The sequence below is a fragment of the Carassius carassius genome, chromosome 5 (assembly GCF_963082965.1).
Source record: "Carassius carassius chromosome 5, fCarCar2.1, whole genome shotgun sequence".
Lineage (NCBI taxonomy): Eukaryota > Metazoa > Chordata > Actinopteri > Cypriniformes > Cyprinidae > Carassius > Carassius carassius.
Genome location: NC_081759.1, coordinates 5,542,579 through 5,557,510, shown reverse-complemented (window position 1 = coordinate 5,557,510; position 14,932 = coordinate 5,542,579). Strand labels below are relative to the sequence as shown.

Genomic DNA, 14,932 nt, shown 5'->3' with positions numbered 1-14,932 from the left:
AGACGGAAAGAAGCCCCTTTCTCTTCTTGTCACTCAACGTTAGACGTGGGTGACACTGTGAAAAGTTTACGCTCTCCCACTGAGATGTGTGAGTATGTGTGTGTGCAAAACACAGGACACCTGTCACTATGTGGAGGGGCTAGAAAATGCCTCAAAATATGGGCGTTGGAGGTTGAGAGTCCACCATTTGTAATAGGCCATCAGGGTTTGATATGTGCACCTGGGTCCTGTCACAGGAGCTCCGTTCCACAGCTGGAGGAGACAATGGTGTCATTACACCACCCAAAATCCATCACAGCACCAGATAACTCATAATAAGACTTATATGTCTCAGAGAGAATGCATATGTTTTTTACTAAGTGCATTTGACAGTGGATGCATGTGGAAAACCCCTGCTAGGGAATCAAATACCTGCTTGCAGATATGTCAGAAATCCGGGCAGAAAAGCAAAAAAGATAACCCACCCACGCTGAGACAGATTAGTGTGCGGTGGATGACTTCCACCATGCCAAGCACCTTTTGATTTATATGTTTGCACTGCAAAGTGCTATGCATTTCCACCAGGATACTCTTGCACGTGCAAAATAATAAGCATCTTTTTTTTTCTGAGCTTACTCGTGCTAGAGTTTGGGATGCTTTCAGTCTCTTGTTTGGACAAATCTGGCAAAGTCTTTGAGTTTAATAACAGCAGTAACTTACAGCTTATCAAACTGAATGTGAATTTTTAAAGACAAGTTTCCATTAAAGGAATGCCAAAGGGGATGGGATCTGTCCCAGCCCTGCGAAAACATTAGTCACCATCTCTTCTTGTTTCAGGGGGGTCTGGGAATTATGTCTATCACAGTTGCCCGTGGAGAAGTACATGCACTGAAATGAATGAGTATTTTATGTGCTTGATAGTGGTATTGTACATGAAATGCTGTGTAAGGGGGCGTTCATATGGAGGATGTGTTCGTTTAGTGCTATTTTTGTCTGAAGATGAGTTCCTGTCCTCCTTCTGTGCATGTTTATAATTATGTGTTTATATCAGGGCCAGAAATTCAGAAAATGCCACAGAATTGTTCATATATCTGTAAGGGGCAAAAACAATGATTAATTCAGGAATGAAACAATTGTGATGGTCTTTATGAATCATTAGTCACTAAGTTATTAGTTTAAACAATTCTTTCCAAGAACTTATTCATTGAGAAACAAAACCGTGTCTGAATATGCCTACTTCTATATTGATATTATGCAGCCCGCCCCATTTTGGCATAGCATTTGTTGTCTTTTTTCTTCCGGTTTCTTCCACGAATTTATAAATGAATCGCTCATTTTAAAAACTTACTGGTCAACTGACATTTGTTAAGACATTTGCTTTAAACATTACAGTGCTCACGATAACTTCCGTTAACTCTGCAATACATAAATCCACTTTACCAACTAATAATGCTCTTAGACAGCGATGCCATAGCAGAGCTACCGCACAAATGGAAGTTTAAAGGCAACATTCTAAAAATATTGAATGATTTGTGAAGGGCAGTGAAGTTGATGCAACTGACGTTTATAGGTCACATGACCATGACAACGTGGCTTATAAAACATGTTCAAATAGAGTGGAGGAACTATGACATCACTTTAGCCGCGTTTCCACCAATGGAACTTTACCCAGGAACTAGGGACTTTGGGCTGGTACTCCACCGCAGGAACCAGGATCCAGATCGAATTCTGGGAAAAAATTAGATTCTTTCACACCGCTTTAGTTCCAGAACTAAATGTACAGTACTAAAGTACTAGGACGATTTTGCACTAACTATTTCCCAGTACCATTTAAAGGGTTGCATTCGCACCGACTATGTGTACTGTGATATGACTTAAGCTGGTCGACAGCGATGTCATTTGTGTGTGGCGTTCAACAATGTTAACAAAGAAGAACAACGTTAACAACAGTAGGATGGAGGATGCTGTGATCGGAGCTATGTTTTCGTTGCATCTCGCAGATTTCACAATAATCGACATGGAATGTCGATGTAAATGTACAGCGATTGAAAGAATGGAAATTAGGATTAAGAATCTCCGATGACAACTGGCATTGCTACATTTGCTACAAGTGCCTGCACTTCAGCGTCCGTCCATCTATCGCTGTTCATCATACTTGCGAAATAAGTTGACACAATGCTTACAGTATGTTTACACTGTGTTTTAAATCATGGCAGATGAGGGCGTTTTCAAATGCGACTGGCCAATCAGTGTCTACTTACATCACGGTTAGTGCCAGTTGTGCTGGTTAGATCCTGCTCTGGAGTAGGAGCTAATTTGGTTCTCGAAAAAGGCAGTCCAGTACTATGGCCCAAAAGTGGGTAGTTCCACAATTAGTTCTAGTACTATGAAAAGGTTCCTGCCGTACGAAAGGCCCTCAGAAAGTCCCTGCTGGTAGTACTTTTTCAAAGGTCCGGAACTTTCGGGGGCGGGACTTGGGCGCTAAACATGCTGATTGGTTGAGTTGACGCAGCATTGTGATTTCAACCACTATTTATTTGAATAATTTTCAAAATATTACTGTTATCGTGTCATGAAATTAGTTTTAAAAGTATTTCAGGCGAGAATGTAGTTGTTTAAAACTCAAATATGCGGTTTATTTATAAAGACAGCGCCTATTTAAAAATGTGTTTTGCCAATTTCTGAGATGATTAGCTCCACGCGATCATTGGGAGCTCTATTCTCATATTTACTGATGAGAGCACTCTCACCTCGGCTAGTCCTTCTGACATTTGCTGCTGGCTCTGATACATAAAATATCATTTGTTCTGGTTAAATCTAACAGTTAATCTTTGGTCTTTATTTAATTAATCTAATAATATGTTAAAATGAAAATAAAAAGAGGCAATGTTTGATATAATATTTCGTTTCATTGTAATGTAGGTTATATAGGCCAACACATTTCCCTAAATTCCTACATTTCTGCAGCTATTAATATGTTTAAATGAAAATGAAAGGAGACAGTGATGTTTGATATATTTCGTCTTATTGTAAATATACAGTGAGTAGAATTGCATTAGCCAAGGCAGGCTGACTGATGTCATCAAGTACGCTGCTGTTTGCACAATTACTGGACTTGCGGTCCGGACACACTTCAGATTTTTTTTTTATGGGACTGAGTTTGTATTTAACGAGATTAAAATGTAATAATAACGTCAGAAATTTATAATCACATAATGTTTAGAATGTAATGTTCAGCAAATAAATTATAGAAAGTGACATTATAACTAACATTAATCTATCGTGAGTTTAATCAGTGGTGGGTAGAGTACCCCAAAACTGTATTCAAGTAAAAGTTAATTTACTTATAGAAATATTTACTCAAGTAAAAGTAGTCTGAATAGTTACTTGAGTAAGAATAAAAAAGTATTGGATAAAAAAACTACTCAAGTAGTTATTTACTACTTACGGAGCCCGGGAGGACACCCGGGAGGTCACAAAAAAAATACAATCCGTGCAGACGTACATCTGCGCTTTGTTGTTTATGATGAGGGAATTCGCAAGAGTCCGGAATTCAGTCAGCGCACACTCATGCGCTCAACAAAACTGATGAGTTTCAGCTAGGACTCATCTGAACGCTTCTGTTTTGCCATTGCATTGCTAAACTCAACAGAACTGTGTGTTATTGGACAAAATGCGCAACACTGTAAAAACGCCTAAAATGAATTACAGCGCAGCATGAGCAGATCTTAATTTAATACCGCAATCGACACTGTCCATTCATATTCACTTTGTTAGCAACAGACGTAATAGATTATATTTGTTTGTGCAGGGGCATTTTTGTCCAATTAAGTGGCATTTTTGCCCCAAGTCCCCGTGGTCAGGGAAGGCCTTACAAACATTCCGCTGGGTCTGGGGGGAAAAAGTTCCTGCAAAAAAACATTCCTGGTATAATTGTTCAGAGTAATTTCAGTGGAAATGTGTCATTTGTTGGCAGATCGGCTGTTCTCATCGCACTGGTTCCCATGATAAAAGGTCTGTAAGATTTTTCCATAGGCTTTTGGATTATCGAGAAAAAAAAAACAAAAAAAAAAAACTGAACTTAAGAACTTAATGAACTACAGCATCATGGTCGCTCGCCTTCAATGTCACCACCACCACGCTCCCGACAACTGTTTCAAACTTATTTTTAACGTGTTCAGTAAAATGTTTTACTCCTGTGGATGAATTTTAACCCACGTTACATGAACCTTTTCATATAAACTGAAAAAAATAAAATAAAAATAGAACCAAACTACAACTGAAAAGAGACCTTCTAATAAACCGTATAGTGAATAAATGAAATCATCATAACACACGAAAGCACGTATTTCTGTACATTTCGAAACAAGGTGCATCAAAAGTCTATACATCCTTGATTAATATGAATATTTTAACCTAACCCTAGGGTTGTGGGTTTGAGTCTCATGTCGATAAAACCACGACTTATGCCCTTGAGCAAGGCACCAAACCCCCAACTGCTCCCTGGGCGCCGCAGCATAAATGGCTGCCCACTGCTCCGGGTGTGTGTTCACAGTTTGTGTGTGTATACTGCTGTGTGTGTGCACTTTGGAAGGGTTAAATGCAGAGCATGAATTCCAAGCATGGGTCACCATACTTGGCTGTATGTCACGTCCCTTTGTCAAATAACAGCAGAGTGAGCGAGTTTTTTTGGTAAGATAAACTTTATTTAGCAAATAAAGTACCAAATTTCAGCTATCATTTTGTTTGGGTGGGTAACGTTACACAAAATGTTATTTTATCCTTGCTTCTAGAACATCCTCAGTCTTTCTGCTTTTAACAGCTTCATGTGGCTGTAAACATTTAATTTTAATGTGGCTTTAAGCACTATACATCATTAATGTTTCAATTTCACCGTGACTAATCGATAAATGTGTAAAGTACCGGGAAGATTAGGCAAATAGACTGGTGACGTAAGTCTGCGCGTGTTTCTCAATACAAAGTATGCTGATTTTGGACGTGCATCTCGGTATTGCGGACTTTGTGCATTCGTCTCGGGAGTGTGATGTCCGCGACGACGCAAATCCGGTAAATCTGCAAACAGCAGCTGTACTTGATAACTTCAGTCAGCTCGCTTTGGCTACTGCAATTTAACCCTCTGTATATTTACAATAAAACGAAATGGGATATCAAACACTACTGCCTCCTTTCGTTTTCATTTAAACATAATAACAGCTGCAGAAATGTACTTAGTTCAGGGAAATGTGTATATACAGTCATTACAATGAAACTAGATATTATATAAATTTGCCTTTTTTATTTTCATTTTAACATATAGATAAATTGAATACAGACCAAAGATAACCTGTTAGATTTAACCAAAACGAATTATATGTTATGTTTAACCACTAAAGAGACATCAGAGCCAGCGGCACACATCAGAAGGTCTAGCCGAGGAGAGGCTGCTTCTCGGTGGATACATGCACACTGAGCTCCCGCTGATCGCGTGGAGCTCACGTCTCCGAGATCGGCGAAACACATTTTTAAATAGGCGCTGTCTTTATAAATAAACCACAGATTTGAGTTTTAAACAATTACATTCTCGTCTGAAATACTTTTAAAATTACATTTCATGACACAATAACAGTAATTTCGAAAATGATCCGAATAAATGGTGGTTGAACCCAAACAATGCTGCGTGAACTCAACCAATCAGGATGTTTAGCGCCCAAGTCCCGCCCTCGAAAGTTACGGAACTTTGAAAAAGTACTACCTCGCCAGCAGGGACTTTCTGAGGGGCATTTTTTTACCCGGAACTTTATTTAGTTCCTGGTTCCTGCGTTGGAAACACACCAAGTACCAGGCCAAAGTCCCTAGTTCCTGGGTAAAGTTCCTGCGGTGGAAACGCGGCATAAATCTAAAATATCTTAAACTGTGTTCCAAAGATAAACGGAGGTCTTACGGGTTGGGAACAAAATGAGGGTAAGTTATTAATGACATCATTTTGCTATTTGGGTGAACTAACCCTTTAATGTTTAAAAAAGTGAATTAAATGTAAGTTTTTAATATGGGCCTGTGTTTTATAGGGTTAAAAATAACTGTACTCACGCAAATAATATTCATGTTAAGTAAATATCGCGTTTTAAGTGAGCGCCGCGTTTTAAGACATCATGCCAAGTAAAAAACAAGAAGATCAACTTTTCAAAACGCGTCAAGAGTGTTCCGATCCGTTACGCTCCGTCTAGCTGTTGAACGCAAGAACGCTCCGTGTGTAAACGCCTGCCAGCACCTGCGGCGGGAAATACCTTGTGGAGAGCAGCAGCTTACACTCAGACTAAATATAGATCCATCGCGAGGGAACCCGGACACCGAGCCTCCCCACGCACAGCTCAGCTCGTTTATCTGCATGTTGTGATTAGCTGGGAAGTTTGATTACATCGGTGACATCTTTTCCTGTTTTATTTTTATTTTTGTAATTATTGTTATTTTTATTATTTATTTTTTATTTTTTTTGCCATGGGAAAAACTGGATTTCTTAAGAGAGAAAAAGACCTTCAACTACACACGCGTTAAGCGCATTTTTAACTCATTGTTCTTGGCAGTGCGCACACGCTGTCCAACAAGTGCGTGTTCGAGGCTCAGCTGCTGTGTCTTAAGAAGCGACCAAGGAGAAAACAATCATACGGAAATCACTGCTTAACGACCTGGAGTTCGAATCGATCCACGTAACCTCACCAAACACACACATACGTTGTCGCATTGATAAAAATGCGCGTTTGTTTGATGCGCGTCGTGTGAGCTGGTGGGTTGATCTGCTAGTTTCCCCGCTGATGGAGCCGCCGTAATTCGTTGTCTTTGTCATTTTTACAACAAACTAAAGACCGGGCGGTTTGCTTATATTGTGAAGATCCAAACCAAAAAGCCTTACATCTAGACCACCATTGACCTGTGAAGACTTGTAAATCCCTGCACCTGGTTTCTTGGAGAGGGCTGCGCAATTGCGCACGCTGCGAGAATACTATAAGACCTTTTCATGGAATCCACTCCACGCGTGATCTCCAGTGAGAGTTTCAGTCCGATCTGGGGTAAAAAGTTGCCGTCCGGACAGTAAATCTCATATATGAGGATTAATACACACGTGCTGGTCAACATAAATTGCAAAAATGCCTATGCATCCGGTGACTTCCACTTTGATGTACCGGGGAATCTGCACCATTCCTGATATCCTGTCGTACCGGGCACCAGTCAACCTGCCTGAGGATGAGGTGGAAGGTGAGTGAGAGGGTCCAGGTGTTGTATGAAGCCCATACTCTTGTATTTTGTATAAAACGAATACACTCTTACTAATTCTTGCATTACTTTAGTGTATTAAGACCTGTTCCTTGAACATTTTACTTAAGTGATCTCCCTCGCCCCGTTTCAGAATGATCCAATTTCCACTTAAAATATGTTGTAAGTGAACAGTGAAGATTCTTTTTTTTCTGTTTAGAACAGTTTGGAAGGATTCAGCACCACGCACAGCGTAGTTCACTTAAAACGCGAGAAAATCACGTTATCCGTGCCTGTGTTTCAATGAAGTGGATACTGTAAATCTGATGGTGTGATTTATGGAAAGTAGGTATATCACAAACCAGCAGAAATACATGAGAGTGGTATGCTGCAGTTCTGGTATCTCTTTGACTTTAAACTTCATTTTTCAGGAGGTGTGTGTGTAAATAAAAAGTGAATCCAAACATGAAGTCTTTGACTCACTATTACAGAGTATTTCCATAGCACTGTTTCTCATTTGTGTCTACTGTATATAATCGTATAAAAGCAGAAGTCACATGTTTAGCTTTTCTGGTTAAAATTTGTGTGAGTATAAGAGAGCAAAAAGACCTGTTTGTGATATGCAGCACTAATGGGGACATTTGCAGTTTTTGATACCATGTCATAAAACCAACACTTTTAATTTTTAGAATCTGAAACATATTGCACTATAACATATGCAAATGATTAGACTGGTTGATTCATACATGTACTATTACCCCAGTGTTTCCCAATGCATGGAATATCCCTAACACATTTTGGATCACTGCATATTTTGGATGACTCTCTTAATTAACACACTTGGTTTATATCATCAGCTCCTAAATAGTGGCACCAAGACCTGAACTGGTGCATCAGATAGAGAGGCATTCAAAATGTGCAGTGCTGTGGACCTCCAAGGATCAGTACTGAAACAACTGGTTTACCTTGATAAATGTCCAATTAAATAAAATCACTAAAATGTCATTTGAAATTGACACATTGTGTTCTACATGATTAATAGCAGCAAAATAAATGCTGTTTTTCACTATCATATGATGCTTTAAGTTGGCTACATGTTCCAAGATCAGGATTAAAAACCACTGGTTTACCCTGATAAGTATCCAATTAAAAGAAATCAGTAAAATGTAATTTGAACTCGTCACGGCATGCTCAATACAGAAAAATTAATGTATTTTTATTTAACAAAACAAAATAAAATGCTGTTTTTTTTTTCTCCCACCATGCCATGCTTAGGTATAGGTTACATGTGAAATGCAAACTACAATTAGTCCAGTTTAATCAGATTGCATCCAAATCCCATGCTTTTTCATTTCATATCTCTGCATGTTGACGAACTTTGAAATCAATTTATTTTTTAATTGCAAAAGTATAAATGTAGTGGTCTGTAATTGCGAATGTCAAATGCATCCATTCAGATTAGTTTTTTCCACTAAACCTTATATATTGACCTCTGACTGGTGTGATTGTCAGCTCAGTTAAAAGTGTCTTTTCAGATCAATCTTTTGTGATTAAGATTTAATTAAGTATCTCAGCACCTGCAATTCCATTCATCAAGGTATGTTTTCTCTCAGTGCATCATGTTAAATAAAATATAGCCCAAAATCTCAAGGCTGATTCTGATGCTCTAAACCCTTGAAAACCTGATGGTCTGGACTAACACAAGCTAAATGGTGAGAAAGTGCAAGTGCAAGACGTGAGGGGCCACATATGGATGTTTCCTGTAGTACATGATTGTGTGCCTTCTGTACATACACAAATATCCAGGTGTGGATGTGACAGTCAATCTATTTGCAAATGTGCCTGCATGTGGTCACCCCAGATCATATGTGTCGTATTTCCACAGAGATGGAAAACAGAGAATAAATATGAGACAAACCACTGGGTTTCGTCCTCATAAGAGTTTTGTTCAGCAAATAGAAATTAAGCTCATGGAATAAGTTATTAGTGCAGTCGTGCTAACACTTATGAAGTAGGCCATGTTCATTCTTGTCCTTAGGATATACAGTTGTTTATTTGCGAATCTTGAGTTTGAGCCAGATTTTGATATTTTTCTTATAACTCGTATGACACGCTTGGGGCAGAAACTGAGATGTAATTTGTGAGCTAAATCCATGCATCTTTATTTTAGTTAGCAATATTTCATCATAAACCCGTCCTTTTTCAAAATGAAGAATGAGTATAAGAGCCTCAGCTAATGCTTGAAGAATTCATTATTATTCTCAGATGAAGATTGCTTTAAGTCTGGTTCATCTAAAATACATTATCTCCTGATTGTATGCTCACACACTGGACATCTTAACCTGCTGACAATGTCCTTTAAAGGATTAGTTCACTCAAAAATGAAAATTCTGACATCATTTACACCTTCCAAACCCGTATGACTTTTTTTTTTCTTTATCTTAGTGGAACACTAAAAGAGATGAATGGCGAATGAAGCTTTCAAGCTTTCCACTTACTATATTCCAAGTCTTCTGAGACTGTTCAAAAGCTTTGTGTGAAGAACAAACTGCAATGTGAGTCATCATTCGCTGATAATCCTTAGTTACAGTGGGCTGTTTACCACGGTGACTGAATCAAGTTAGTGAGTTGAACGCAAGAATAGAATGAGCCAGATTAGTGAATTAATCTTTTATACTTGATTGGTTAACTGGATCAATTGATTCATTGAAAAGATCTGAAAATGTACTCACCTTCATGCCATCCGAGATGTAGATGCATTTGTTTCTTCATCAGAGCAGATTTGGAGAAATTTACCATTATATCACTTGCTCACCAATGGATCCTCTGCAGTGAATGGGTGCCGTCAGAATGAGTGTCCACACAGCTGATAAAAACATCAGAATTAATCCACATGACTCCAGTCCATCACTTAAGGTCTTGTGAAATGAAAAGCTGCATGATTATAAAAAACGAATCCATCATTAAGGTGTTTTTGACTTCAAACTGCAAGTACAAGTTATATCCATAATATTGGTTTCTCCAGTGAAAAAGTTGCTTCGTCTGAATCAGGAGAGAAATATGCACAGATCAAACACCATTGAAAACAGTCAAAAATGTCAGGGATATTTCCTTTAACACATTTATTTGGCCGAGTAAGTGGTTTCTGCTTGGGTGGGATTGTTGTAGCTCCTAAATTTTTAATTTTAGTACTAAAGTTTCTGGTCAGTCTTGAATTTTTCATGAAAATATTTGCATGCAAATGACTGATACTTCCCTCATAAGAATGAATGCCAAGACTTGCATTAGATAAAAGTTTACATTTCAGTTTGTTCCTCATGCACATATTTTAAGTGTAGTGGAAAAAAACACATTTATGATGTTTTTTTTTGTCCTTAAAAAGACTGGTCAGGATGTTCTATAAAACTCACATTTAGGGTTTTAGTTTGTTTTTATTTAAAAGATAAGTACGTCTTTTATCCATCATGATTCACAAGAAGTAGAATGCTGCTTTTTTGTTGGAGTTTATTCACTATGAGCCAGTTACCCATGTGATTCACATGAACTGAATAAACATCCATTACTGGTAAGGCTTTCACTAAATGCACATTCAGTGTGAGAGTGAAATTCAGTTAATGTGCAGGGGTCTCCAAGCCGGGAATTACCCAACTTTTAACCGTGTCCCACGTCACGCACCACATGGTCTTTCTATGGCACTGCATGACAATCAGGCATCAAGCTTGTTTGGAATTTCATTAAAAGAGGTTGGCAGTGGTGACGGAAGCAAATAAAGTTGTGATTAAATTTGGTGCTGTGGATGGATTTCAGAAAGCAATCTCAAAGCCCATTGTCACAGGGATGGTAAGGGGTGCTGTTCGCCAGCCCCTCTTGATCAAGCACACACTGACAGCATGGTGGACTGCTGTACTGATGTTTTACACACCAAGTCACAATCAGCCTCAGGGTCCAAAAAAACTGTTAAAGCTACTGCTTCTTAGTCAAAAATTGATGAAACTAAAGAGGGTGTATAATTGAAAACATGATTTTCTTTGCTCTTCATATACTATTAACATGATGGTCCTTCTTAAATCCAGCGTTAATGAAACTAGGCTGCAAAAATACGTTTTTAGGAAATCATCATTGTATCTATTGCATCACAATGGCCACTTATTATCCAGCAGCTTCACACACACTGTTGTGACGGACAATGTGAAGTACGTTGGTATGCAAAGACTCAACCAATCAGAACAAAGATCACAATTTTTGAAGTTAGATGAAAAAGATTACCAGTGAAAAGCGAGTTAAAGTAAAAAATAAATGTATAATATTTTTTGGAAATATTAGATTGATCAAAAGTAAATGCAATGTCAAGGTAAATGCATTTATAATTTTACAAAATGTTTCTATTTTAAATTTACGATGTAACAAAAAATATTTCAGCTGTTCTAAATGCTTTAAAGAATCCTGAAAAGTAACGTATCACTGTTTCCACAAAAAATGTTCAGCAGCACAACTGTTTTCAACATGATATAATGAGAAGAAACACAAATCGGGATATTAGAAGGATTTCTGAAGAAGCATGTGACACTGAAGGCTGGAGTAATGAAGCTGAAAATATATTACACTTTAAAATATATTGAAACATATTTAGTTATTTTAAGTTAAATTGCAGTAATATTTTAGTGCTGTCAAATGATTAATCGTGATTAATAGCAACCAAAATAAAAGTTTTCATTTACACAATAAATGTGTGTATACTGTGCACATTTATTATGTATATAAATACAAATACATGCATGCATACATTTAAGAAAAATGTTATGTTTATATATTTATATATAATATAAGAATATAAATATATAAATGTTAATATTTTTTCAATCTATACTGTATGTGTTTCTATTTATATATACATAATAAATATACACAGTACACATACATATATTATGTAAGCAAAAACCTATTTTGAATGTGATGAATTGATTGACAGCACTTAATAGTGTACAATATTGTTTTTTGTTTATTGCATTTTTTATCAATAAATGTAGCCCCGGTGAGCATAAAATACTTTTTTCAAAAACAAATAAAAAACTCTCAGACCCCAAACATTTGAACAGTATTGTACTTAATAAATGTTTAAACTGACATATTAAAAATATTATTCATTTGCAATTTGTCTGATATCTTGGATTTATTTATTTATTTATTGCAAAGTTATGTTTCTTTTATAAGTCTATCTAGTTTATATTTTTCGATTTCAATGTTCAGTGTTTCATTCATTTATTTTTTGTTTGACCTATATATCAAAACTTTGGAAATTGTGTCTACTTTGAAGTTTCTACACTTTGGATGCTGAATTCAGATGATGTATCTTGGAGATAATGTATTGTGCTGATGTGACCATCTACTGATGGATGCAGATCTGTCTGATTTGGCTGACAGCAGCGTAACCAACTGAAAAATCTGACAGATGGTTTCAGTACTGGGGAAAATTCAACTAATTTTCCAGTGATTTACAACCATAACAATATAGCAAATTGGCCTTTGTTCATAAAAATTGCTCATAAGGGTAACTAACATCATTCTTACTAATGAGAACTACTTATTGTTTGAGTAATACTAGTACTGATTAATTTGCATACTAAGAGAACCATGTAAGTATTACACAATAGCTTTAAAATGGTTTCTAGAATGATTTAAACCCTTTTGTCTGTTCAGAAACTCAGTCAAAATATAAAATGTTCAATAACCCTAACCTAATTAAATTGAGAAAAACTCTTGTATGTAATTAAATTAAGCTTTTTTATTAGAACAGATTAGTTCTAATCTTGTTTTATGATTTTAAAGTTAATGTACTTATGCTCCCAGATACAATAAAAATGTCAAGGACATCTGAATACATTTCTTAATTTTGGGGGGCTTTTTACCAAACATTGGTTATTGATTTTTATTTCTGGCATAAATAAAGAAATAAGGTTATTTTAATTTAGTAGAGTGCTAAATTAAATGATCTAGATGAACAAATGATATCAGGCTTACATTAAAAATGAACTCTCATCATTTTCCAATGTGTCTGAGTCTGTCTTGATTTACATAAATCCAGTATTCAGGCTCAAGACAAAGGGAAGTAAGCTTCCATTTTAAAAATGGATTGAAATAAAAGTTGTGACAACATTTAAAAAAATTAATATGTATTAATCCCCAAGGCATCCAAGATGTAGGTGACTTTGTTTCTTCATTAGAACACAAACTGAGATTTTTCACTAAAACCGTTGCAGTCTTACAATGTAAGTGGATGTAAATCACGGTTAAAAACATAAAACAATACAATAAAAAAAAAAAACATACACAAACAAAACCAAATTAAACCCTGTGGCTCGTGACGAGACACTGATGTGTAAAGACACTAAACAATTGATCTGTTCAAGAAACAGAACAATATTGTTTTTTTACCTCTGATTTACGCAATGTGCAAACTGTTCAAACTCTCTAAAGTGCATACCCCTGAGCGCATTCTTAAGCAGACTCGTGACAAAGTCCTTTTTGGCAAGTTGTGCCACTCAGCCGCCATCTTGGCATCTGGCAACCGCATCTGCGGTTACAGCTTGCCATATACGACAACAGAATGGGGTTAGAAAAATTCATGCAACAAGCCCAACGAATGCATCTTAGATCCCAATCATGCAATCATGACACACCTGCTCCAGTTCCTCTTCCCCAGCAGCTCACGCCTGAGAAACCCCCGGAAGCACCGCCAGAGAGAATGCAAGTAGAAATCAAGAGACTGACTCCTACTGAACGAATTCGTCGACGAGAAAACAGACTCTGCCTCTATTGTGGGAAGGAAAATCATTTCATACGCACGTGCCCATCTTGTCCCCACGTTTACTGGTGAGTTCAGTCCTTCCCAAACCCTCTGTGTCCTCCCCATTAACCATCAGTTTCACCTTAAGAATTAGAGATGTCGTCATTTCAGCCACGGCCATTGTGGACTCCGGATCCGCAGGTAACTTCATCTCGGGAAAGTTTGCGAAAACCCATGACCAATACTCATTCTACGCAGTGACATGCGAGATGATAAACAAAGGGTATGTGACCTCCCAAATTGCACCCATCACACTCAGTGTACAGAATAATCACCACAAGTCTTTCACTCCCTTCGTTCTTGAGAAAAGCCAGACAGACATCATCCTAGGGCGTCCGTGGCTGATCCAACACCAACCCTCAATAAACTGGGCTACAGGAGAGATAACTAGTTGGGGCTGTAACTGTCATGAAACACACTGTGTATCTCACACCAATGAAAAGCCAGATTCTATGATCATTAATTCTACGTCTATTGAGAGTCCAAGAGAAAATCTGTCTATTCGTGTTCCTCCATGCTATTCATCCTTTTCCGATTTGTTTAATCCAGTCGCAGCAGCCAAGTTACCCCCACATCGACCCTGGGATTGCGCTATAGACCTAGTACCTGGAGAGCCCATTCCTAAGGGTAGGATATACTCTCTGTCCCTTCCAGAACAAGCTGCAATGTGTGAGTATGTTGAAGAAACCTTGAAACAGGGATATATTAGACCATCTACCTCACCAGCGGCAGCAAGCTGTTTCTTTGTCCCCAAGAAGGATGGTGGTTTACGACCCTGCATTGATTACCGGGCATTAAATAAGATCACAGTGAAATTTAGTTATCCCCTACTGTTAATTCCATCCTCCCTAGAACAACTAC

The 14,932-nt window shown here is 37.6% G+C and overlaps 1 protein-coding gene across 1 annotated transcript in view; it reads left to right on the top strand.

The window, feature by feature from the left end:
• Positions 1–6,401: 6,401 nt before the first annotated feature.
• LOC132140677 (calcium-binding protein 7) overlaps positions 6,402–14,932 on the top strand; it is a 60,674-nt gene continuing 52,143 nt past the window's right edge. Inside the window, exon 1 of the mRNA XM_059549555.1 lies at positions 6,402–7,230. Coding sequence (XP_059405538.1) covers positions 7,122–7,230 — 109 coding nt within the window. The 5' untranslated portion in view covers positions 6,402–7,121. The remainder of the gene's footprint in view (positions 7,231–14,932) is intronic.